General features: G+C 51.6%; 1 protein-coding gene and 1 long non-coding RNA gene across 11 annotated transcripts in view; one reads left to right on the top strand and one right to left on the bottom strand.

The window, feature by feature from the left end:
* Positions 1 to 24,315, bottom strand: part of PHACTR1 (phosphatase and actin regulator 1) — a 560,468-nt gene that overhangs the window by 10,708 nt on the left and 525,445 nt on the right. For all 10 annotated transcript variants that reach the window (XR_008298732.1, XM_027040300.2, XM_027040305.2 and 7 more), the window contains 2 exons: positions 8,715 to 8,770; positions 3,273 to 3,334 (listed from right to left, as the gene is read on the bottom strand). Coding sequence is in view for 9 of the 10 variants with exons in the window: in XM_027040300.2 (XP_026896101.1) it covers positions 3,273 to 3,334; positions 8,715 to 8,770 (118 nt within the window). In the remaining variant the exon portion in view is untranslated. The remainder of the gene's footprint in view (positions 1 to 3,272; positions 3,335 to 8,714; positions 8,771 to 24,315) is intronic.
* On the top strand, positions 971 to 5,424 carry LOC128315691 (uncharacterized). Its single transcript, XR_008298735.1, has 2 exons — positions 971 to 3,979; positions 5,053 to 5,424. It is a non-coding gene; the product is annotated as an uncharacterized LOC128315691 (long non-coding RNA).

Below are 24,315 nucleotides of genomic sequence, written 5' to 3'. Positions count from 1 at the left end.
ACGCGGAAAAGGAGTTAGATGATTGCCCGGCTGGGATCAAACAGAATGGAGCCGGGTACGGCCAGGCTGCAGGCGGGACCAAAGCAGCCTGCGGCTCCCTCTTGGCCAATGGTGGGAGGGGGGATGTGGGGGATCAGAGGCCTAGCGGGCTGTGGCCCACTTGCCTGGGCCACACGCAGCCCCCTGTCAGAGTGGTTCCCATCTGTGCTGAGGCAGCCCTGGCATTCCTGGGACAGGACCTTCTGGTGTCAGTGCTGTCCTGTCGCAGGAAACCCACAGCTGTCCCAGGCTTCGTGGGGTACTGTGAACAATCCATCCGGACTCAAACACGTGCCCTCTGCAATGTGAGTTCAGGCAGCTTTTGCATACTCGTTAAAATACATGCAAACATTTCCTGGTTCCCCAGCTACACAAGGACTCCTGCTCAACATCTCTTGTGCTTCTTAGGACTAGCAAGATTTACCGTGAAATGCTGGGCAGATGGTGCTAATTTCTAAGTGTACTGTGACAAGAGGAAGGTTAAGCATGGAAGTTCTAGTTTATATTTCCAGAAATCATGCTCTGGATACTTTACCAACAGACTTGGTGGCAGTCTGGAGCGAACAGAAAAGGTCAGGGGCTATTTTTCATGCCTGAGTCCCATCGGAGACTTTAGACACGATCTCTCCAAATCGATAAGGTGCTGCTCCCAAGTGCTAGGAGGGAAGGAATGAGGAGGGGACCGGTTTCTTCCCCGGGGGGAGGGGGTTCTCGGGTGGGTGTAGGCCACCTAACCAATGCCCCCTGGGACTCTCCACTGCGAGCATGGGCTCGTGCCCCTGGCTACTTAGTGCTCAGATGTGCCTTTGGCTTGCCTTTGGGGTACGTGAACCTAGGGTCCTTCCTCAGATGGCGAGGAAATGATCTTTGTGGCTGAAGTCCATTTTCTGGGGATGGTGGGCTAGAAGAAGGGGCGGAGGGGGGGTGGGGCAGAGGTTGGAAGCATTATGTTTCAATCTATGGCAGAAATATCACTTGCAACCAAATACTGAAAAGTAAATTACTTGAGGCCCCAGATCCACTACTAATACAACTTGACCCAAGTGCATTTCCCCTTTCCCTCTCCTCCCTCCCTTCCTTTCTTCTTCCCATCCATCTATCCATTTAGCTAGCCAGCATGTTTGTTTTTTTTTTTTTTCCAAAGGGGGAGGCTGGCATTTATTAAAAGACAGAGCACATAATTTTTAGGTTAGTCTCAATTTGGCTGAAGAAAATGACTGGTCTGTTGCTATCAGTGTCCTGTATCAGCTCCTGGCTCTCATTTTTCTCCCTACTGCGTTAGAACGAAATAGAACTGAATTGAGGAAACCTTAGGGCTGCGGGTAACCGAACGACAGCCATGGTCACTGGCATCTGGTCTTGCTGTGCTCAAGGCTCCAGAGGAGAAAGATCTGCCCAGGGCCAGGAGGCACCACAGAATTCCCTACCTGCTGGCAGGCTCACATCTCTGCCGGCAAAAGCAGAGGTGAAAGTGCCTTCCGGTCTTCCCCTTCAAAGTGGTTCTCCTTCCCTTAAAGTCATTTTTCATTCCCCAAGCCAGTCCCAGGGGAGGGCAAATGCTGAAATTATAAGGCAGCTTTCCTGGGAGGAGGAAGGAGAGGGGACCGGGAGGAAGAGAAGGAAGTTCTCTTGCCTTGGAGACCTGCAAAAATGAGGGGCTATTTGGGGGCACCTGTCCCTAGCGGTACCCATCCTTCGGGAGATGGCAGGGGAGGGAACCCTCCTCCCTTGCCAAATTATGCCATTAGCTGACTTTTTGTATACTCTTTTTAAAAAGACACAAACTAAATATAGTCTTAAGTATTTTCCTATTTCTAGCTTTTAGCAAGAAACCCCCAAGTTTAGGAGACTTTGGGCGCAGCAATCAACCCCAATGAATTTTATGAAAATGTGATTTTTTTTTTTCCTGAAATGTCTAGACCTTTCTGTATCAGAAAGGAGGGGTTATCACCAGCCTCCTCTGGATAGTCTAAGTCATTTCAAGGACACACTTAAAACAAGGCGGCGTATCTTCCCCAGTCCTCCTCACTACTCAGCCTCGGGAGAAAGGACGCCCTGCCTCCAAAGATGGGGTGGTCTTAGGGCTTTAAAGAATCAGACCTTGACTTGGGTGAGGGCACCTGGACAAAGTGAGGTCACTTAGCTCTTGTTCGAGTTCCCAACCAGGGGGACGCCAGCCTGTCATCTGGCCTTTCAGGCTCTTGTTTATTTTCCTTATAATTGGGATAGCATTTGGCTTGTCACTGGGTATTTGGGATGCTCCAAGGGAGACAAAGTCAGAGACGCACAAATCATCACCTTAATAATTGGCATGATGTTCTAGGATCTCTGCATTTCTTCCTTTACAGAATATTTCTAGGGAGAAAAGTCCATTCATAAACCTTTGAAAATTAATTTTAATGGGTCTCTTAACTGTCTCTAAGATTTGAGTATCTTTCTCTCAAGAAGGTCACTGTAGGAGGCTGATTAAAAACAGAACATAGTTCCGTTTCCTGTGTGTTATCAATTGATTAAACTTGTCAACACCATCCAGGAATAGCCTCAACTAAGAGTCTGTTACTGGAGAGGCCACTCATACGGAATTAGATGCACTCGGGTCTGTGTCACACTGCCGCATCACCTATTCTGGGGGTGAAAATACATAAGAATTCCAGCTTTGTGACTTTAAGTGCTTTTCAAACACCTGCAGTAAATTTATCAGCTCTTTGGGCATTTTCCTAAATTCAGTAATTCAAGCTGGATCTGGCATAATAAAACCAAGTAGTTCTCAGTTCATAGGTAAGACACAGTATCAGGGGAGGCAAGGAAAACTTACTCTCCCAGGGTCACAGCAAATAACTGCATTACATTTGAACTACCGATTTTGATCATGACGTTCCCATGCTTGGTGGCATTACGGTGAATTTCTCAAAAAATGTTCGCGGTAACTGAAAACATAATGCACCTGACATCAAGCTGCCTGGGGGGAGGGAGGCATGGGTGTCACAGAATCAAGCAGTGGAATGTCACCAGCCCAAAGCACTGAAGGCCATGAAACTGAGCTGACCACCGTCCCCGGGGGGAGTCCCGGAAAATCTAGAGAGCCGCTCACTCTCACAGCCGAGGCGCGGGGCCACTGACAGAACTTCCTCCGGGCCAGGCAGCTGCAAGGCCACCGGGGCCCGCAGGCGGCACGGGAGCCAAGGGCGGCCCGCGCTGTCCTGTCCCAGCTCCCGCCTGGAGAACCCGCTCACCTTTCGAGTTAACCTCCTCTTGATTTCTCTTTTCTCCTCTTGTTCCTCCTGTTCATTCCGAGCTGCAAGAAACATTGACCATGCTTTGGTTTTGGGAACAGTGTCACACGCCAAGTGTACCCTCTGAACCTCTGCAGGCTCCAGGCCAAGCCCCTCACGACCTGAACAAGGGGAGAGCGAGCTCCTGTCCCCCCCCCACCCCACCGCGGCCACCCTCCTGCCTATGGGGCGCTTTCCAAACTGCCTGCCTTGTTTCAAATTGATGGTGAGCTGGCTGACCTTACTGTGTTTTCCGTGTGTGTCACAGGTTTTCAAGTCTCCAGGCAGAAATGCCGGGCTGAGAAGTATGGCTCTAAGGCAGGGAGGTAGGTCCTAACAGGATGAGGGTGCTGTTAGCAAGGACATGGGCCTCTGGAGGGAGGCGAGGCTCCCTTCTTTGGACAAGACTCAGGCCGGCTCAACTCTGCCTTGGGCCTCACAGTGACTGACGGGGGCTCACTGTGATGTGGCCTCATGTCTGGTGCTCTGTGGGGACAGAACAGAAGACCAGCCTGTGGGGGTGCCTGCCACCGGCTGCAGAAAAGAAACCAGGCACGGCTGAGGCCGAATGCAGCACTGGGCACGCGGAGAGGGATTTCAAAACGCTCACCTTTCGCAAGCCCTGATTCCATTAATTCTTTGAATCTTCCCAGAAGTCCACAGAGCAGGTGTGAGGCCAGAGTGTGGGACACAATTGCCTGCATTTAGACTTTTAAGGAGTGTCTTAGGAGAGCAGACTTCGGAGTCTAAACGTTCTTGGCTTGATATGCGGGTGACTTACTCACCACATGTTTAAAGAGCCATAGGTTAGAGGGTCTGGGGAAGGGAGCAGAGGTGTGGAGGGCAGAGAATGCAGGCTTATTTTAAGCAAAGCGAGTGACCTTGGGTACGTCACTTTCCTTCCGGGCCTTGGAATGGAGGCGAGGGTCTAAGCCCAATATCGTCTAGCTTGAAGGTCACAGAAATCAAACCGTGTCCAAAGAAGGTCTCTGATTCTCACCCACTGAATTTAGAACGGCATCCGTGAAGGCAATCTCCTTCAGCTTGGTCTTCGCATCAAATCACTGCTGCTAAATTATGTTTCAGTAACTGAACTCAGGGCACACTTGCCATTCAGTTGGCTCACAACTGGCCAGGTCAGTAAAAGAGGGAAGCCCCTGTGCACGGAAGCGGGGTCCCACCCTGTTCCTCCTTGCGGGTCCTGACAGCGGCCACCACAACCAGAGGCAACTCACACTTCCAGCTGGAAGGGACAATGGCAGTTCAGAGCAGAGCTCAGGCCCTTGAGCGACACCCCCCAGGCGGGCACAGCTTGCCTGCTGTGGCTGCCTGGGGGGTGGGGTGCGTTTGAGGATCTTGTATGGGGGCACAGAAATGCTCACATCCTGCGGTGGGCAAAGGCCACCATTGGTCTCCACGGAAGCTTGCCCCACAGGGCCCTGGCCCCCCACATGAGAGCCCTTTCCTTTGGATTTAAAGATATCCCATCTCCCTCCTAGAACTCCTTTAAAAATGCAAGTTTCGAGAGGCACCTGGGTGGCTCAGTCAGTTAAGTGTCTGACTTCAGCTCAGGTCATGATCTCGCCGTTTGTGGGTTTGAGCCCCACATCGGGCTCTGTGCTGACCCCTCAGAGCCTGGAGCCTGCCTCGGATTCTGTGTCTCCCTCTCTCTCTCCGCCCCTCCCCTGCTTGCACTCTGTCTCTCTCTCAAAAATAAACATTAAAATTTTTTTTTTAATAGGCAACTTTCTCTTGGATAAAAACCCATGAAACCAGTCAGCCATCAACATCTTAGTACGAACTAATCTATCAGAGAGAAACTGGAAGGCAGAAAGCAAGAAGAAGGGAGACCCCTGGCAAGCTGCATTTGCAGGTGGCTGGAGTACAGAAGGGGAGGTCTGGTCTGGAGAGTGAGTACCCAGGAGGCACCTCAAGGGAACTTAGTTAAAATGTACAGGCTCACAGGAAAGTATGGCCACGAGGGGCCCAAGAGACCACCAAGTCTAACACTCTTATTCTGGAAATAAGGATGCGAAAGCCCAGGGAGTTAAGTGGCTACTCCCACGCCACGCAGCTAGTTAGACAAACAGTCCAGCTTTTTTTTTTTTTTTTTTCTCACTAGAATAAGCAGCCTCTTCCCCATCATGCTTTGCTTGGGGCCAGCCCCTCCTCCTCATTACTGGTTACTGGCCTCAAACTCCAATCCGGACCCTCTCCTCATCCTACAAGCCCCCTACGAGCCACAGAGGGCGGCATTCTGCAACAGAGCAGGGAGCCTTCCTCTCCTGGGTGTGTTTCTTAGGTCCCCCTGAGGGGCAGGGCCACGAGCCACCACCTATGGAATCTATACCTCTAGTTCAAAGCCATTTACAAACCGAGGGCCATGAATTCTCAGGCTGAGGGTACCAAGACAACCCCATTAGGCCACTGGACAGAGAGGCTAAGAAAGGCCCGTGATGTCATCACCTGCTGCCACCATCAGAGTGTGCTCATTATGTGCTCAAATGTGCACAGTGTCTCATTGGCTGCGGGACAAAGCAGGTGCTGCCTCCAGGGGGCGGGCAGGGTGGGGCTGGAAGGTAGCTGCGGGCCCTCCAAGCTCTACCGCAGAGCCGCGACCTGTGTCTCAACAGCACCCTCAGAGATTGCGTTCCTCAAATGACTCAGAGCCCAGAAAGCAAGGTTTAGAAGAATTTGTTTGAGGGTGTTTTCTTACACCATGAAAACATCTCTTGAGTAACCATCAGAACAGACTTAAGAAAGAAAGAAAGACAGAAAGACAGAAAGAAAGAAAGAAAGAAAGAAAGAAAGAAAGAAAAGAGAAAAGAAAAGAAAAGGAAAGGAAAGGAAAGGAAAGGAAAGGAAGGAAGGAAGGAAGGAAGGAAGGAAGGAAGGAAGGAAGGAAGAAAGAAAGAAAGAAAGAAAGAAAGAAAGAAAGAAAGAAAGAAAGAAAGAAAGAAAGAAAAACATGTTCAGGAAAACCAAGTTCCAGAATACAGAGGAAAAAAATAAAAGTTCACACGAAGGAGAAGTTCATTTCTGAGAAGTTTTGAAAACTGAAATGATCAACCTGTTTGAATGCGGTCAGGCAGTTCTTTCATTTGGCTGTTTGAACAGGATGAGGAGGAGAGGGGCGGCTAGAACAAAAGGGGACCATGCGAACAATGTTTTCTGCTCTGGTCCCTGGATCTAAGCCCCTCAGGCTTACCAGACAAAAGTAATGGTCTCTAAGATCTGAAGGTCTTTCTAGATGGCAACAAAAAGTCAATGTGAGGACCTGCCCGAAGTCTCCCAGGGATCTGGGCAAGCAAGTAGGATCTGGTGCCTTCCGGAAGGAAGCCAGAGGTGAGCTGGGGATTTTAGACCTCCTCTTTCTAAACCCCCTGCCCTTGCTGAGAGAATTATTTTCTGAGACCTGAATAATCCCCCAGAGAGTGGTAGCTTTTTTTTTTAATTAAAAAAAAAAATTTAATGTTTTATTTATTTTTGAGACAGAGAGAGACAGAGCATGAGCAGGGGAGGGGCGGAGAGAGAGGGAGACACAGAATCCGAAGCAGGCTGCAGGCTCCGAGCTGTCAGCACAGAGCCCGACGCAGGGCTCGAACTCATGAACCGGGAGATCATGACCTGAGCTGAAGTTGGATGCTTAACCGACTGAGCCACTCAGGCGCCCCAAGCGGTAGCTTCTTTGTTTGGGGGCAGCTTGGAGGCCACTGAACAGCAAGTAAATGGCACTGAGATTGGTTCCTCCAAAAAACACAGATCTGTGTTATGTGTCTGTATGTGTGTGGGTGAAGCAACAGAGGGGGAAGGACACACCCTTACCCGCCTTCCCACTTTAGGAATAAATGGACACCTGCTTTTCTTTGTCTCCAACAACGGAAAGGTTACAATGGATCAGGTGTCCGATTGGGACAGAAAAGGGAGAGACAGCACACAGGCCAAACGCCCCCCCCCCAACCCTGGAAATCATCTGAAAAAGTTCTCTTTCATTTTATGGCATATTTAGCTTCAAAACCGTGAAGGGCATTCTTGGTTAGAAAACCACATATACACGAATTCCTAGAGACCTAGGGGGTATGTGAGGTGCGGGCAGCAATGAGGAAAGCCAACCTTGAAAACACCTGCAGAGAGCTGGGGAGGCAGCAAGGCTGGGAGCAGGGCGGGCAGGATGTCCACAGAGGCAGATACGGCAGGGACAGGTCCTCTGCAGGGGCTGCGGGCCACATGCCTGCCCCCACAGCAACTCAACAGCTCCCGGCAGCAAACCCTTCAAAACCCAGCGAGTCCCAAGGCCACAGTGGGGCAGGGGGGGTGGGGGATGGTGGGTAGAAAAGATCAAGCACATTTGAGTTTGGTCTAAGTGGAAATATCCAGCTGCTCAAACAGGCTTCACGTGGCTGGCGTGTGTGTGTGTGCACGTGCATGCATACACGCGCGTGCACATGCCATGACATTCCCAGGAAACTGTGCAATAGCATGTTATTTCTCCTTTCTAGAAATTAGAAGCGGATGTGTGCGTGGGGAGAAAGGGTCATGAGTGAAACTAAAAATAGTATTTGCTGCCCATCTTAGAAAGGTGCTGGTGGCAGGAGTAACAAAGATGGGGCAGATGTGGGCAGAGGGGGTTTGTTTTTTAACTGTTTAAGATCTCCCGCCAAATGCAGGCATGCTGGCGCCCCTGAGATGTTTGTGTGTTTTCGTTTTACGCTGGTGGGACGCCAAGTGGATTCCCTCGCTCTACTCAAGTATCCCTGTGCCCTGAACCGAACAAGGGGCTCGTTCATGGTCTCTGGCCACAGCCAGGGTGACAGGCGAGTTTCTCTTGGGTGAGAGCATTCGGCAGGCAGGCCGTGGGCCAGCTGTAGAAATCCCGAGAGGGGACAGGAAGCGTTCTCCCTGAGAAATGCTTTCCTAGACTTTGCATTTCATGTTCAAAGCGGGGCGGGGGGGGGGGGGGGGGTGGGGAGCCAGCTGCAACGGAAGGTCATGGTTTCGAGCCCCCGCCTTCCAGCGGCTGTCTGCCTCCTTTCAGCCGTCAGTATAGAAATTTGTGGGTTCTCAGCCCATTTGGGTTGGAAGGTGACCCTAACCCTGCTCGGAATCATTGAGTGGCTTTGCTTGCCCTCATCTCGCAGCTTCTCTGACTTTACGGCCCACGAAAGGGAAGGTGGCCCTTGCAGCCCGTGAGCTTTGGATGGGCCTAGTGAACCCGAATCTGCCTTCTCTGTGGGGACGCTGCCTTGGCTGTTGTAACACTCGAGGAGGGTCAAGCATCAACCGGCAGAGCGGTTTGCAGTCATTCTCACGCGGGCACGAGGGACAAAGCTGGCGGCCCACGGGTGAACGAATAACCGACGCCACCGCAAGACATCAGCGACCGCCACGGGCTCAGTCACTTACGTTTTAGAATGTTCCTCTGCTCCAATTCCTCCGCGGTTGGCCTCTGGCTCAGCCGCCTACGGAAAAAATCCAGGAAAAGTTTTTGGACCATATCATATCCTCCTTGGGTCATTAATCTCTTCAGCCCTCGTAGATGCATGAGACAGAGTGAGTGGCCGGAGGTCCCGTTCCATCCTGTGCTCTGAAAGACCGGCTCTTACTACTACCTCATCCTCAGTTCCTCAATTTCAACCCCAGGAAAGGCACCGTGCGTCACGTCATGCCAGGCTGACCCTCCTCCTTCCTCCCGTCATCGGCCCCTGCCCCGCCCTGCTCCTCTGGGGCCTCTGGGCAAGTGGACTCTTCTCTTCACAGAGGTCCCTTTCTCTCCTGTGGCCTCTGCCTTTCTTCCCCAACCCCCCAGGCTACAGCTTGCTTCTTGCCATGTTTGTGCAGATCCAGTTAGACCATAAAGAGGGTCATGGCCCCGGGGTGACGCAAGAGAGCATGTCTTGTCTGCAAAGAACAATAGACGGTCTTCTTGTCCCCACCCGTCACCACCAGGGCCGCCTTAGACGTGGAATGACAAGCGAGCAGGAACAGAAACGACTCTCCTGTGTCGCCGGCATGGAACTGAGCCATAACAAGGGAACCATCACAGCAAGGGCATGAACTCTGCCATGATGCGGCAGTGGAGGGCGGGGACAGACCCTGGTGGCCCCACGAGGTGACAGAAGGCGCCAGAAAGTGGGAAGGGTGCCACACGGGAGAACTACAAGCTGGTACGGGCGGAAAAGATTCCAGGAATGAGTCACACAAACAGCGGGCCTCACCATCCACAGAGATGTTTGTGCGTTTTTGCTTTGAAGCTTTTGGAAGTTGGTTAACCAACCACCCGGCAAAGTGCAGCCTCCTGCTTCGCCCATGGGATGAGGTGTGTGTGAGATGAGAAAATTGTAGAAGGAGTCTGAGGCTCCTCGGAGTCCTGCACTGGGACCTAAGGGGTGGAAAGGGGCGCTCTCCTGCTGCCTCTCCAAATATCGGCGACCAAGTGTCTCTAGTTGGCAAGGTGTTTACACCACGGGATCTCCAGAGAGACCCAGCGTGAAAATATAAAGTCCGTGGAGTTAGCGAGTACAAATATCTCAAGTGCAATGCTTGAGGTCACTCGTAATTCTCTTCATTGCCCTGGGCCAAGCAATGGATCCTGTGAAACCCCAATGTCATCACCGTATATGCTATAGGTAGGGAATGGGCTTTGATACCAGAGAAAGGATTTCTGGTCAGCTGTCTGTAAAATCTACAGCACCCTGGAAACTGCTGGAAATTGTATTCCAAAGCATTTTTAAGTTTATAAGAACGTCTTCCCGTTCATTAGTCATTTTCTTTTCGAAATGCCCCATTAAGGCACTATTTATTCCCACTGATAAGGACCAGCTGTATATATGGAAATCTGCAATATCGGAGGCTCTAAATTTGGACTCCGTAGTCTCGAAGCCTTTCCTAAAATAGCATTCAGAGACCTCCTGAGGAAACTATGTCATCGGTCTGGAATGCAGACCCCACTTGCCATGAGCTTCTTGCAAGCCCTGCCTTACCTTTCCTTTTCTCCTCCCCCAGAATCCTTGCCTCATCGGTAAGGGGTGTGCAGCCATCTTTACAGGACCACTTGGTGGAACCCAGGCTCTGAATGAAGCTAGGGCTTTGGGGTCAGTATGTTTCGAACAAGCCCCAGATTCAAGGTGGAGGTTGCATCCCAGGAGTCGGGCCAATGTTTTAGAAGCTCATGCCCAGAAGCGCCTGCAGAACGTTCCACCCTTGGCTTATGCTGAGAAGCCCATCGATTTCTGTTGCCAGACCCGTCGCCTGGTTCTGTGCCGGCTTTTTCGTTTTTGTGTTTCCTATGGGTCACATTTGGAGGGGACGAAACAATGAGTGAACTGCAACCAGAGCAAATTCTGTTAACGAGGCAGCCTTTAGTCAAAGATACATGCTCTCGAATGAGGCCCTGTATTTATGTTTCATTTCCTGGAGAGGGTCTGAGAACATCGAGGCTAATCCTAGCCATAAAATGCAGCTAAGCCCTCCCGAAGGACATGTGCTATATAATTAGCTATCTTGGCTTTGAAAATGAGACTGGGGGGCGGGGGTGGAGGCCTGCGTGGCTCAGTCCGTTGAGTGTCCGACTCTTGACTGTGGCTCAGGTCGTGATCTCACGGTTCATGGGATCGAGCCACCCCACAACGGGTTCCAGGCTGATACTGCGCACAGCCTGCTCGGGATTCTCTTCCCCTTGCTCTCGGCCCCTCCCCTGCACACGCTCTCACTCTCTCAAAAATAAATAAGCTATAAAAAAAATGAGATTGGGGAGGAAAATGATCCTGTGGCTTTGTGAGGATAAGGCACAGAACAGCTCAGGAGGTCGAGGATCTGGGTTCTAGCTGTGGCTCGGCTCTGAACCGACTTGCCGTGGACAAGGTATTGGACTCCACTCCGTTCTTTTCCCTGCAAAGAGTAAATAGCAATTTAAGAGGCTAAGGCTGATTTAATGCCTATTATGTGCAGGAGTGGTTCTTAGAAGCAGCTGCCATATACTCAGCCCCATCCAAACGTAAATTCATTTATTCATTATTTATTGAGGGCCAGTTCTGTGCTAGGCACTGGATGAGTAAAGACAGATCAAGGCCTTGCCTCTGGGGGAAGCAGTCATTAATCAAATAGTCACGGGAGTAAGTATGGAATGTGACTGTAGTGAGAGCTTCCTACAGGAGGCACCGGGGCAGTGCCTCTGGCATCTGACCCGATTGGGCTGGGAGAGGGGTCCCGGGGGGAAGTGACATCGCGCCCTAATCTGAAGAACAGAGGAAGCCAGTTTGCCGGGGTGGAGAGCAAGGGGAAGAAGGAAGGCGGGCGAGGCCGTGTGGCCCAGGGAAGCTGTGTTCAGGGTTCTGATCTTTTCTCAAGGAGCCAACAGGAAGCCGCGAAGGGTTTACGTTTTAGATAAAGTGGGTCACATTTCAGCTTTACAACACATCTCCTTGGCTGTCCTATGGAGAAGGGGCTGGGGATGGGGGGGGGGGGCGGGCAAGAGGCAGTTGGGAAAGAGGCCCTGGGAGGCTACTGGCCACCTGCTGGGGGAGGACGGTCACCCAGGCTGAGCTGTGGCGGCTGAGGCGCTCGCGCTTAGGAAGCCAAGTTGACAATCCACGGAGACGGAGCCTAGATGGACAGGGTGGGGAGAAGCAGGTGTGTGTGGGGGGGGAGATCCGTCTGTCCGTCTATCTTAGGTTTCGTGATGTAACACAACTGGGTGGATGGTAACGCCGTTCGCTGAGACGGGAACACTGGAAGGGAGGTGGGGCTTTGTGGAGGAGGACAGGAAGGGTGGAAGGGAGCCACGAGTTTGAGTTTGGATCTGCTGAGTCAGAATGCTTCTGTACCACCCAAGTGGCAAGGTCAAGTAGGTGGCGGCACGCACTGAGCTCAGTGGGGAGGAGAGGTCTGGGCCACCGACAGAGACCCGTGGCTGGTCTGCACTACGGAGAATATTCGAAGCCAGGAGCGTGACGGGGCATGGCCTGAGAAGGCGAGAGGCTGTAGGCCGGAACTTCACAGAATCCCACCATTTACGGTGCAGACCGAGCCAGACGAACCCGCCAGGGGTCAGAGAAGGGCAGTGCGTGAGGGCGGGAGAAGACCGAGGATGTCCCATCCCGGGAGCGAGGGGGGAAGACGCGCCTGGCCAACAGAGGGAGGTGACGCTGGAAAGGCTGGTGAGGCTGGAAAAGCACAGGGTGCAGGCCGTTAGCAAGCTTGCCTGGCGCTCTTTTAGGGAGTGCAGGGGACGGAGGCCAGGCTGCAGCAGGTTGAGAATGAGGGGTGAGAAAACGGACGAGTATGGGTGACTCTTCCCCAAGCCTGGCTGGACAAGAGAGGGTGCAGGTGCAGGGGGCGCCGGTGAGGCTCACGCTGTTTCCTGGAAAGACTCCAGATGAGGTGGTGCTGGTGAGAAGCTGCCTATGGAGGGAGGGAGAGGGTTCAGCTGGTAGTGTAGGAGCCCCGAGGAGGCAGGAGGGGTTGGGGTCCGGGGACAGAGAAGGAAGGCCTTACTTCTCACATGGGGGAGGGATGGCTCTTTACCGTGATGGAGCAGGACGGAGTGTGTTGTATGTAGGAGGGTGAGTTTGGTATCAGAATTCAGGAAGAGTTCCCAACGGACGGCTCTCACGTACTGTGCAACAACAAGTACGTTGGTCTACAAGATGACTTACATCAGCAGAGAGTATTCTCTTTCCTTGACAGATCTGTCTTTGCACAGAGCCAAGTTCATAAATCAAAGGGACGATAAAGCTCCAGCTTCAGAATTCTCGTGACCAGCATCTTAGGGAAGGACCCAGGGCAGCCTGGCATGGTCCATGTAAGGCAGCCACCTGCTTGGCTCCTTTCGAGATCTACCTTGTGCAGAAAGAGTGGTTACTAGAAAGCCAGACGGCAGAGCACAATTACTGTATGAATGAAGCGGTCAGTTTTATGAGTAATCCCAAGCTGCTGACGACTCCAGAATAAGGACAGAGGTGTGGGGCGCCTGAGTGGCTCAGTCAGTTAAGCCTCCGACTCTTGGTTTCAGCTCACAGTTCGTGAGATCGAGCCCCGCGTCAGGCTCCATCCAGCGCAGAGGCTGCTTGGGATTCTCTCTTTCTCCTTCTCCCTCCCTCTCTCTCTCTCTGTCCCTCCTCCACTCACCCATTTGCTGTCTCTCAAAACAAAAAAAGAAAGAAAACGACGGAGGTATTTTCTGAATGCGCTGTATCTTACCCCTTATTTGATGGTACAATTTAATTTGATTTAAACTCCCATTAACTTTTGGGATGAGCACGGGGTGCTGTATGGAAACCAATTTGACAATAAATGTCATATTAAAAAAAAAAAAACTCACATTAACTTTAAAAAGTTGTTCCTGACTAGGTATTCAGACACGGCCATTTATATGCTACACGGTAAGAGAAACATTCTTGGGAGTTAAACTTTTATATAAAGTGAACTATCCAAAAGTAGAAGTTTAAAATGTGCGCGCAAGTGACCTGTTTAAATCGCTTTGCTGTTACATGTGTGGCCCTGGTTTACAAGACAGCTCTGACCTGCAAAATTGTTTGCACTCCTCAGATGATTTGTTCTTTACCACGGGCCACAGCGAAATGATCTGCATTGGCCGCAAACCGAAAAGTCACGGGGTTCCTGTTTAAATGCCACACGCCATCAATGGCCACATGCCAGCCCCCTATCTAAGCCTTCTATTTAAGAATGGATTTTGTGTATTATTAGTGCGAAAGACTCTATGCTGGTGACCACAAGAAACAACCAAATGAACGAAGGCTCTTCTTTCTGCGTGAAAAGACTGTGAAAAACAAACAAGCCCGAAGCTCATGGCAACGTGGGATTTGCCTCGGAATAAGGAGACGCTAGAGAACGAAGTGTCCAGACGCTTTAAATGTATGCAGAGCAGGGGAGGCTGTCTCCCCAGAGAAGTGACGAAACCCTGGTAGGTTTGGCTGCTCTGGCTCTTGATGGGGACAGGGATTTGTTCTGTCGCATGGAGCTAGTGAGCCAGCTGCTGGCATCAGAACGGCAAGGTCAAGGCTCTCATTACCATTTGCAACTTCTTATTGTTTGGATGGCTCTGATCTTTCTTTTTTTTTAATTTTTAATGTTTATTTTTGACACAGAGAGAGAGAGAGAGAGAGGGCGGGGGGGGGGGGGAGAGAGAGAGAGAGAGAGAGAGAGAGAGAGAGAGAGACACGAGTGGGGGAGGGGCAGAAAGAGAGGGAGACAAAATCCGAAGCAGGCTCCAAGCTCTGAGCCATCAGCACAGAGCCCAATGTGGGGCTTGAACTCACGGACTGCGAGATCGTGACTTGAGCTGAAGTTGATCTGACCGAGCCACCCAGGTGCCCCGAGGGCCTTGTTTTTTTAAACTTGGCATCTCTGATGCTCTATCTGCATTTTGTGGGGGGAAAAGAAAAGCAGAAACTTTGGTCTTTGGCATCTCAGGCCCAGGGGGAGGGAACTGCCCTTCCGAACAGAGGGGAAGAGAAAATGATCGGGAAGGACTTGGGTTTCCCAACTGGTGCCCCGGATGGGAAATGGAGCGAGTGGAGACAGACAGGCATGACGGGGCCAGGGAAGGGGGAGAAGCACTGAAGCATGGCCCCTCCTTTGGAATCTTTCCAGAGAACACGTCCGTTCCCTGTGGGCTGGGCGTCTGTCTGGACTTGGTCACCGCTACACCCCCAGTTCTTAGGAGACCACGGCCAACATAATAGGTGCTCATTTAGTACTTACTTAGCCGCACACGCTCATCGGATGATCCCATCAACACTCAAGACTTCACTTGGCATCTACATGCTGATGACTCTGGCATCTATACCTCCAGTAGGAGTTTTGAGTTCCAGATGGCCTTTCTAATTTATACTCCTATAGGTGGTCAAACTCAGGAGGTCCGAAACGAATTAATCCATCTTTCCCTTCTGTCCTCATGGTTTTGCGTCCCCTCCCCCTCAACCCGATCCCGGTGAACTGCCCCAGCCAGGAAACTAGGAATTGTCTTCGCTCGGCTTCACCCTCAACAGCCAGTCCACCACCAGGTCCAAATGGTCCCCCGTCCCAGCCCACCACAGCCACCTCAAGGAAGTGGGCCACCAGCACTGGGTGGGCCACCTCTCCTGGTTGCTATGGCCCATCCAACTCGGGTCCTCTTTCCCAGGGGAAACACGGTCACCCCACTCCCTGCTTGAGAACTACACATGCCCGCCCAGTGCCTGCAGTGGGGAGTCAAAACACCAGTGTGTCCTATGAGAGTCTTCCTGATCTGGCCACTTGCCAAGAACCCCGCGACCCCATCCTTCGAACAGAACTGTGTTTTCCTGGTTTCCTCTTGATATGCATGCCTTTCCTTATAGCTAAGCATTTGTCTTTGGCTAACTGATGCTAATCCCCAAGATCACAGCTTCAATCTTACACTTCACTTACTCTGGTTACTACTAACCTTTCGGTGAAGGAGCCTCAACAGGGTGTGACAACAGTCCTGGATCTCCCTCGTGCTGGTGCTTGGCCCCAGGGCTTGAGGTCTGTGAGGCTGGGCCGCCCTGCGCCCTCACCACCCGGGGCCGCTGCATAGGGCCCCACACTTGGGCTCTAATGCCCTTCTGCCATTTTGAAATTTTCAGCAATTAAAAAAAAAAATACTTATTTTGAGAGACAGTGTGAGCAGGGGAGGGGCAGAGAGAGAGGGAGAGAAAGAATTCCAAGCAGGCTCTGCACTGTCAGCTCAGATCCCAACGCCGGGCTCGATCCCACAAACCGTGAGATCATGACCTGAGCCGAAATCAAGAGTCGGACGTGTAACCGACTGAGCCACCCAGGTGCCCCTGAAATTTTTAGTAATTTTTGAATGAGGAGCCCTTCCTTGGCTCGCCATGGCATGCACAATGCTGACACCGAGTCTGGTGACTAGATATACTCTACACTTGGGAAATCAATAAGTGAACGCTGCCCCATGACTGTCTCTTGTCTGTAGCCTTTCCCTCTCTTCTAGTTCTTTCCCGAGGCCCAGCACGTGTGTTTTCCATTAGAAACAACACAGATTACCCTCCTGGCACCCTGCTCCTCCCCCAGGGAGTCTCCATCTCCAGCCTGCTCTGGGCTTCCAGACCTTTCCAAAGAGTGGTCCAAGCGTGAGGGGACACTAAGTCATCACCATCAGTCCACACCATTCTATCGCCCTGGTTCTCCACCCGGATGGTTTTGCCTCCAGGGTACTTCCGGCCACATCTGCGGGCACTCGGGTTGTCACGACCGGGGAGGCCCATGGTGGCATCTAGCTCGGGGTCCTACCGTGCACACGCCTACCCCTCACAACGCAAAACCAGCCGGGCCGAGCAACGACGGCGACGAGGTTCAGAAACCCTGCTCTCCCGAATCAGGAAAGAGCTCTTGTCCAGGTCACTGAGGATGGATGTCCCAGATCCAGTGGCCTTTACGGAGCCCTCATTTGACCGGACCTTTCTCTACCACGCGGCACCTCTAGTGAACGGCTACTCCTCGAAGCTCTTTCTCTGCTGGGTTTTCAAGGGCTCTCACTTCTCTGTCCACACTCCTAGCTCCTGTGCCTCAGCAGGTTTCACGCGTGGGGAGAGCCCCAGAAGTGGCCTCTCCTGGGGGTGGCTTCAGAAACACCACCGTGCGTGCCAGTGACGAGCGTGGGTCTGTCACCTAACAGGCGGGGGGACCTCGGAGGAGCCGGACTTCTCTCCACGCCTCCGCCTTTCGTGCCTGCGTGGCCTCCTCGGAGTCTCCCAGCAGATCTAACGGCTCCCCCTGCTGGGCTCCCCCCGTCCGGATCCTGGCCTCACCCCTATCCACCCACTGACGCGACCACCTTTTCAAGTACACGGGGAATCCTTTGCGGGCACAGATGATGTCTTATTTATCTCTGTGTTTCTAGACTTAGTGCAGCCCCTGGCACACGGGAGGGGCTCCACAGATCTTGGGTGATTCAATTAATGAATAATAATCCGTCCCGGGAGTTGTGCGTCGTACGTTGAGGTGCCCCTACCACTGAAGAGGTTCCTCTGGGCAAAGTGAACAGCAATTCTGCTTTTATGCCTTAGAACTACGCCCTGCCCTGCTATCCCTTCTTTCGATCACTGCACCGTGCACCCAACTCCTTCCAGGAATTTCAGTCAATGATTTTCAATTTTCTTCTTCTTCCTCACTCCCCTCAGGCTATTCACAAGTAGCCTGCCTACAGCACAGGAAAGAGCCCAGAGAGGAGAAAATGGACTGGGGTCCAGAGCCTGCCTCCTGGCCTGCCTCCAACGTTAACCAGAAGGGCACGTCGTGTCGCAGTACCTCTGTGCCAAGTTTCGCTGTCTGACAAGTGGCCACAACCACAAGCCAGCCTGCTGGCCACCCAGGGGGGCCGAGAGGCCCGGGTGAGAATGGGAGGCAAACGTCCCTTTTAAAAGCAACCATAAACCATGATATTTTGTTTTTGGTAACTTGAGAAACGTCTCTGACCTCAAGCAGATACACAGGTCGCTCTCAAGAAAGATGGGCGGGCACCTAGGTAGCTCAGTCGGTTAAGCGTCCAACTCTTGATTTCGACTCAGGTCATGATCTCACGGTCTGTGAGTCTGAGTCCCGCACCGGGCTCTGTGCTGACGGTGTGGAAACTGCTTGGAATTCTACTGCCCCCCTCTCAGCCCCCCACTCCCCTGCTGCTCGGTTTCTCTCTCTCTTGCTCTCTCTCTAAATAAACTCTCAGAAAAAAAGAAAAAAAAGAAAGAAAAAATGTTTTTGGCTTTACCCCCCCGGAGGCTGTGGCCCCAGTGTGAGAGGCCCCACGGCTAAGCTCAGGTATCGTGAGTTACAAACCAGAGAAAACACTGAAATAATGTTGGTTGTGTGGAGTTGAATTCAGGTTGGAAAAGACAAGGGCTTTTGCTACACATCAAACCCGTTTGATAAGAAAGAGTTACAAAAACTGAGAGCCTAGGGACCCCTAGCTGGGTCAGTCAGTAGAGCATGAGACTCTTGATCTCGGGGTTGTGAGTCTGAGCCCCATGGTGGGTGCAGAGGTTACTGAAAAAAATAAAAATCTTCAAAAACAAAAAAAAGACCCAAGAGCCTCCATAGCGAATGCTTTCGGTATTAATTGGCATGTTCAGGCATAAACCCAATGTTAGCAATCAGGAAGATTTCACTTTTGAAAGGGTATCTGAGTTGTTTACAAGAGAAATTAAGACAGTTAATGGAGTCAACCAGAGACTATGCTCATTTCAACATGGCCTTCTCTATGGGAAGAGTCAATCACAACAAATCCTGAGACAATATGATATCAAAAGATAAGGAATGTGGAAATGAAAACAAGTCCACGGTTCCACCACGTTGACGTGACTAAGGCGATCCGGTCACCTTTAGCTTCATCTTATCTGTCCATCCATGCATCATCTATCCATCCATCTGTCATGCATCAGTGAGTCGATCTGACTGTCCATCCGTTACGTACCAGACATTGGTCTAGGCCTTCCATTAGCTACCCTGATAAGCAGTCTACCGCCTTCTTGGTCCTTATGGAAGGTGCAGCAGTAATCTACGTGAACCACACCGAGAACCAGGCTCACCTCATTAGTCACCACTGGTTGTTTGACAGAAATGGCCAGCAGCTCTGTGTTGAGGATTCTGATGCCTGCCCGCATCTTCATTATTAGTTCTGCTGTAAATAAATCTTCCCCAGGTTATCGTAATTTGTGAACCATACGTTTCCTGGTGGAAGATGGATGGAAAGATGACAGTCTGGAAAGCTTCCTGTTTGAGACACTGAGGAAAACCAGTGGAGAAGGAGACACCTGCTTTGTCACACATATCCACTCTGGTGGATCAAGAGAACGTGAGATAATAGTACCTTTATGAGATAATCATCGTGCCATTTCTCTTTAAAGGTAGAGGCTCAACATGGGTACGGTGCTCCAATCAAGAAGAATAAGCCAAGAAAAACAATCAGATGACATACATACAATATTCCCATGTCATACAAACATATAATCTCCCATCTTTACAAATTATCCCAATTGTTTCTGGGAGTCCCCACTTAGTTTTTTGTTTGTTTGTTTGTTTTTTTAAGGTTTAGTTTTGAGAGAGAGAGATAGAGCATGAGCCGGGAAGGGGCAGAGAGAGAGGGAGACACAGAATCTGAAGCAGGCTCTAGGCTCTGAGCTGTCAGCACAAATCCTGATGCAGGGCTCGAGCTCAGGAACCATGAGATCATGACCTGAGCTGAAGTTGGACGTTTAAACAACTGTGCCACCCAGGTGAACCCTGTTTTTGTTTTTTTATTATTAATCCAGGTTTCTGGTTTCTTTTAAAATTTTTTTTTAAAGTTTATTTATTTTGCCAGAGAGAGAGAGAGAAAGTATGCAAGCAGGGGAGGGGCAGAGAGAGAGAGAGAGACAGAGAATCCCAAGCAGGCTCCACACTGCCTGCACAGAGCCCAATGTGGGGCTCCAACTCACGAACTACAAGATCATGACCTGAGCCGAAACCAAGAGTCAGACACTTAACCGACTGAGCCACCCAGGTACCACCCCCGCACTTAGTTTTTAACATGTCCTGCCATTATCAGATAGCATCGGCCACTTTCATGCCTTAACCCCTTCACCGATGGCTTTTGCCTTCGCTGCTGGAAAAGCCACCTGGCAATACCTGGTCACTTTACCGCCAGTGGCTGCCTCCCCAGCGTGCGGGCACGGATGTTCATGCCAATGGAGCTGATCTCATGCAAGAAAGCTGACCTCTGGCGGACTCAGGACACGTCCACCAAACTTGTCCACAACCGTCCGAGTCTCCGCAAAGACCTGATTTAGGCTCAAGCAGGAACTTCAAGTATACATGGGCGTCTACAGGAGTCTTTTCTGAACTTGAGCCTTCCCCAGGCATCTCTAGACTTACTGTTCTTAATCCTTTAAAGAATATTGCTTTTGATGGACACAGATCTCTGGGGCAAGGACGACAGGTGGTTCCAATGAAAAGAGGAAGCTCTGGGTGTCACTGTTGAGTGACTGTCACGGACGGTATCGTGGGTAGGGTGACGTACACAGCCCAGACCATAGGAGAATGGCCTAAAAGTATACATCTAATTTATTCACCTACTCATTTATCCGTTCATTCAAAAAATGTTATGGTCCCAAATTTCCCCAATGCCTCTGCTTTGCTGGGTCTCAATAAACAACAGACAGGATCCCTGATTTACTTTCCGAAGGAAGGCAAGGGATGAAAAGTTGGACGTAGGCCCTGAATGGTCTCTTCCCACCTGGACTCCTTCTAGGAGCTGCAGACTATGTACAGCTCCTGACTTTTTCACATTCACCCCCAACGGGCCAATCTCTCAGGGCCATTAGTGCTCAACAAGGAGAGGTCCGAGGGGACGCGAGGCCCCGGCCTCCTTTGGAGACTAACTCTCTTCGCCCAGCGTGGCTGGAGGCCAGTTTCTTCCCACGGCCTCCCACAAACTTTTATTTCTAGAGAAAATAACAACTCAGGCTCAGCTGAGATCCCAGGCTGTTTAGAAACCCAGAGATGAGGACACAAAAACCCCAAAGAGTCTCAGATGCCGGGTGGAGGGGGTTTTGGTGAGAGGGGGACAGAGGATGTGAACTGGGCTCTGTGCTGACAGCAGAGGGCCTGATGCGGGGCTCAAACCCGCAGACCACAAGATGATGACCGGAGCTAAAGTTGGAAGCTCAACCTGCTGAGCCACCCAGGTGCCCCTTTCACTCCTTAATTTTAAATGTAAAACTGGCTCTTTTTTTCAATGTTTATTTGGAGAGAGAGTGAGCTAACTTGGGGGAGGGGCAGAGAAAGAGGGAGAGAGAGAATCCCAAGTAGGCTCCGTGCTGTCAACGCAGAGCCCGACGTGGCGCTAGAGCTCACCAACCATGAGATCATGACCTGATCCGAAATCAAGAGCTGGGACACTCAACCGACTGAACCACCCAGGCGCCCCAAATGTAAAGCTTCATTTTTAAGCCGATATACCCTGCAGCCCAAAGGGGTGTTATCAAATGTTATTTTTTTTTAATTTTTTTTTGAGAAAGAGCGTGAGCAGGGGAGGGGCAGAAAGAGAATGAGAGAGAGAGAGACAGAATCCGAAGCAGGCTCCAGGCTCCGAGCTGTCAGCACAGAGCCCGACGCGGGGCTCGAACTCATGGACCGTGAGATCGTGACCTGAGCCGGAGTCAGATGCTTAACTGACTGAGCCACCCAGGCGCCTCAAATGTAGTTATTCTCATGAAACTGTAAGTGCTTTCCTGTGGCATGATCATCTTTCATAAGACGTATCTTTCTGTATATGTGATGTAACAGACCAGATCCCTTCCTCCTCAATCCCCGCCCCCCCCCCCTTTTTCTTTCTGGCAGCATGGTGGATTTTAGGAATGTCTCAACAATCTGGATTTGCATTTTTGCATTCTTTGGCAACCTTTTTGTTAATTCTAAAAGGATCAGGAAAGATGAATGGGAAGGGTTGACCTGTCCGGGAAAGGATCTATTTAATGGGAACGGGAAAACGGACTGATAGGGACACTTCGAATACATTTTACCTTGATTACACAGGAAACAGAAATGATTTCTCCCTACTTCCTTTTGGCCTTATCTACCCAATGCTCTGGGAGACCCGTTGTGAGAAGAGGCTGTCTCTCCTTAAATGTATTCCCCAAAAGGTGACCGGGAACTTAGAGCACGTAGCTACCAAAGGACTCTTAGTTCCCAGCATGGTGAATGAGAGCCCACGTTCTTGTCCCTCCCTCTGGTTTTCTGCTTGACGTCCTCACGTTCTGGTCACATGAGGTACACGGCCCACACAGTCCCTCACTCTCCCACGTGTGCACTTTGACAGTGGCACCCGGGCACGGGCAGGCAGCGTCTCAGGGCTGCAAGGCCCAGTATGAGCCCAGAGAAAACTGGGCAGATTCCATGAGCGGCCCTGGGCCATGACGGTCACGTCCCTCCCAGGACCACCAGCAGAACCAGCTCCCGAGGTGTCAGAGGCCCCCCTCCTTCCTGAGGGAAATGACTCACTGTGGAACATTCCCTCGGTCAGGAGCGGTCTCCTCCTCCGGGAGAGCACCCCAACCGCCACGTCTCTCACCGAGGAACACCGTGAGGCTGAGCCTTGCCTGAAAGCAGGATCCCACCCACGGGGGGACGCTCGGCCTCTCAGAGCCCCGGAAGGCCTCCTTCTGGGCCTTCACGGGTGGTGGGGGGAGGGATGGGGGACCATCAACCACAGCAGAGCACTGGGTCCTTCTCAGCACCCCACGTCCCCAGTCAGAACACGGGCTCTCCCGACATGGGCACACGTTGGGGGGGGGGGGCGTGCGTGTGTAAAGTACACATTTTCGTCACACAGTAAGTGTCCTACAGAGGTTCTGTCGGGCTCTGGTCACCTCAATCTTATTTTTTAAATTCTTCAAAAGTTTATTTGAGAGCGAGAGAAAGCGCGCACACGGGCCAGTGGGGGAGGGGCGGAGGGAGAGAGAGGGAGGGAGAGAATCCCAAGCAGGCTCAGCGCAGAGCCTGACGCAGGGCTTGAACTCACCAACCTTGAGATCACGACTTGAGCCGAAACCGCGAATCGGATGCTTAACCAGCTGAGCTACCCAGGCGCCCCCGGTCACCTCAGTTTTACACACATCCTGAGTGTCTGTGGTTCCGAGGCTTGCCGGAACCTCCGTCACAACCTGTCTTCCCGTCTGTGCGAGGCTGGGTCCAGGTGTCCCCTGGATCTCCCGTCCCGAGGTTGGCGCTCAAGGAACCAGGTGCCAGTACTGGACGTCTCCTCCTCGTGTCCCTCCTCCTGGCACGTTCGTACCTCTTCCTGGGGCCGGAATCCAGCTCCCGCAGCAAAAACAAGATGACCCTCGTATCACTCCTGCTGAAACTCCCTTCCCAGCTGGGCCTGCTGGGCATGGCGTGTGGCCCCTCCTTTCTTGAGGACAACACACATCTTCTGCTACACGGATTCCCTCTCTCGTCTGTCTGTACAGCCCATCCCTCCTCCGCTGGCCAAGGGCTCCCGGTTGCCCTTGAAGCAGCTTTTCTAGTCGCTCAGGTAATAAAGCGAATTTAAAAACAATGCACTATATCCCTAGTATAATCTGTGAAGCAATACGGGGCTTCAGATTTGGGCTAAGTAAGCAAAAGCAAATGGAATCATTCTGATTAGAGAAACTAGTACAGGGAACAGAACCCTCTCTGCGTGAAGATAAAGTTTCTCCCCGTTAACGGGGAGATTTTAAGCTGATGCACTTCGTAAATGTCAATCTGCAGGAGGCAAGGCCACCTTCTCCAAATGTCCTTCGCCTAGATCCTTTAATGTGTCATTTCTTTCTTCTTCGGAGGGCCAGACAGTAAATACTTCAAGGTTGGTGGGCCATGTGATCTCTGTCACTGCCACTCTACTCTGTCACTATACCAGGGAAAAGCCATTGAGTTCCATCCAAGTGGGATGTCCCAACAGGCCGGATGTGGCCCTCACGCTCTAGCTTGTGGCCCCTGCCACAGGGTGTCACCCGTTCCTGAAAACCATGCCCAGCGCAGTGGAACCCCAAGACGTGTCACAGCACACGCAACGCAAATGGTTTTGGTTCCTCAATGCAAAATGGAAGGGTTCTTCTCTAGTCACGTGCTGTGTGGTTCTTACTCGCGTAAGAAGAGGCAATATGCCGGGTCCCCAACACACGAGACCGCGAACCTGAACACAACAATGCTCTCCTCCTCGTCATGGCCATCACAGATCAAATATCTGGCAGACGTCCTGTCTCCCAGGCATCACCTCCCCTGCAGTGTTTTTTCATGCCAACTGTCCCCATGCTATGCTCTTATCCTCCTCCCTCGGGGCTTCCGGGCTCCTGTCCCTTTCTCATGCGTTGGCCCACACGGGGGTTCAGTCTCGATGGCTCCACAGTTGGAGGAGAGCGGTGGCCATGTGGCTGAGCTGTGAGCTCCCCCACTTACGGCACCCTTCCCTCAATAAGAGTTTTTGCCCCACCTTCCTTGGCCTTATGAG

The sequence above is a fragment of the Acinonyx jubatus genome, chromosome B2 (assembly GCF_027475565.1).
Source record: "Acinonyx jubatus isolate Ajub_Pintada_27869175 chromosome B2, VMU_Ajub_asm_v1.0, whole genome shotgun sequence".
Classification (NCBI taxonomy): Eukaryota; Metazoa; Chordata; class Mammalia; order Carnivora; family Felidae; genus Acinonyx; species Acinonyx jubatus.
This window is presented reverse-complemented; position numbering and strand designations above follow the sequence as displayed.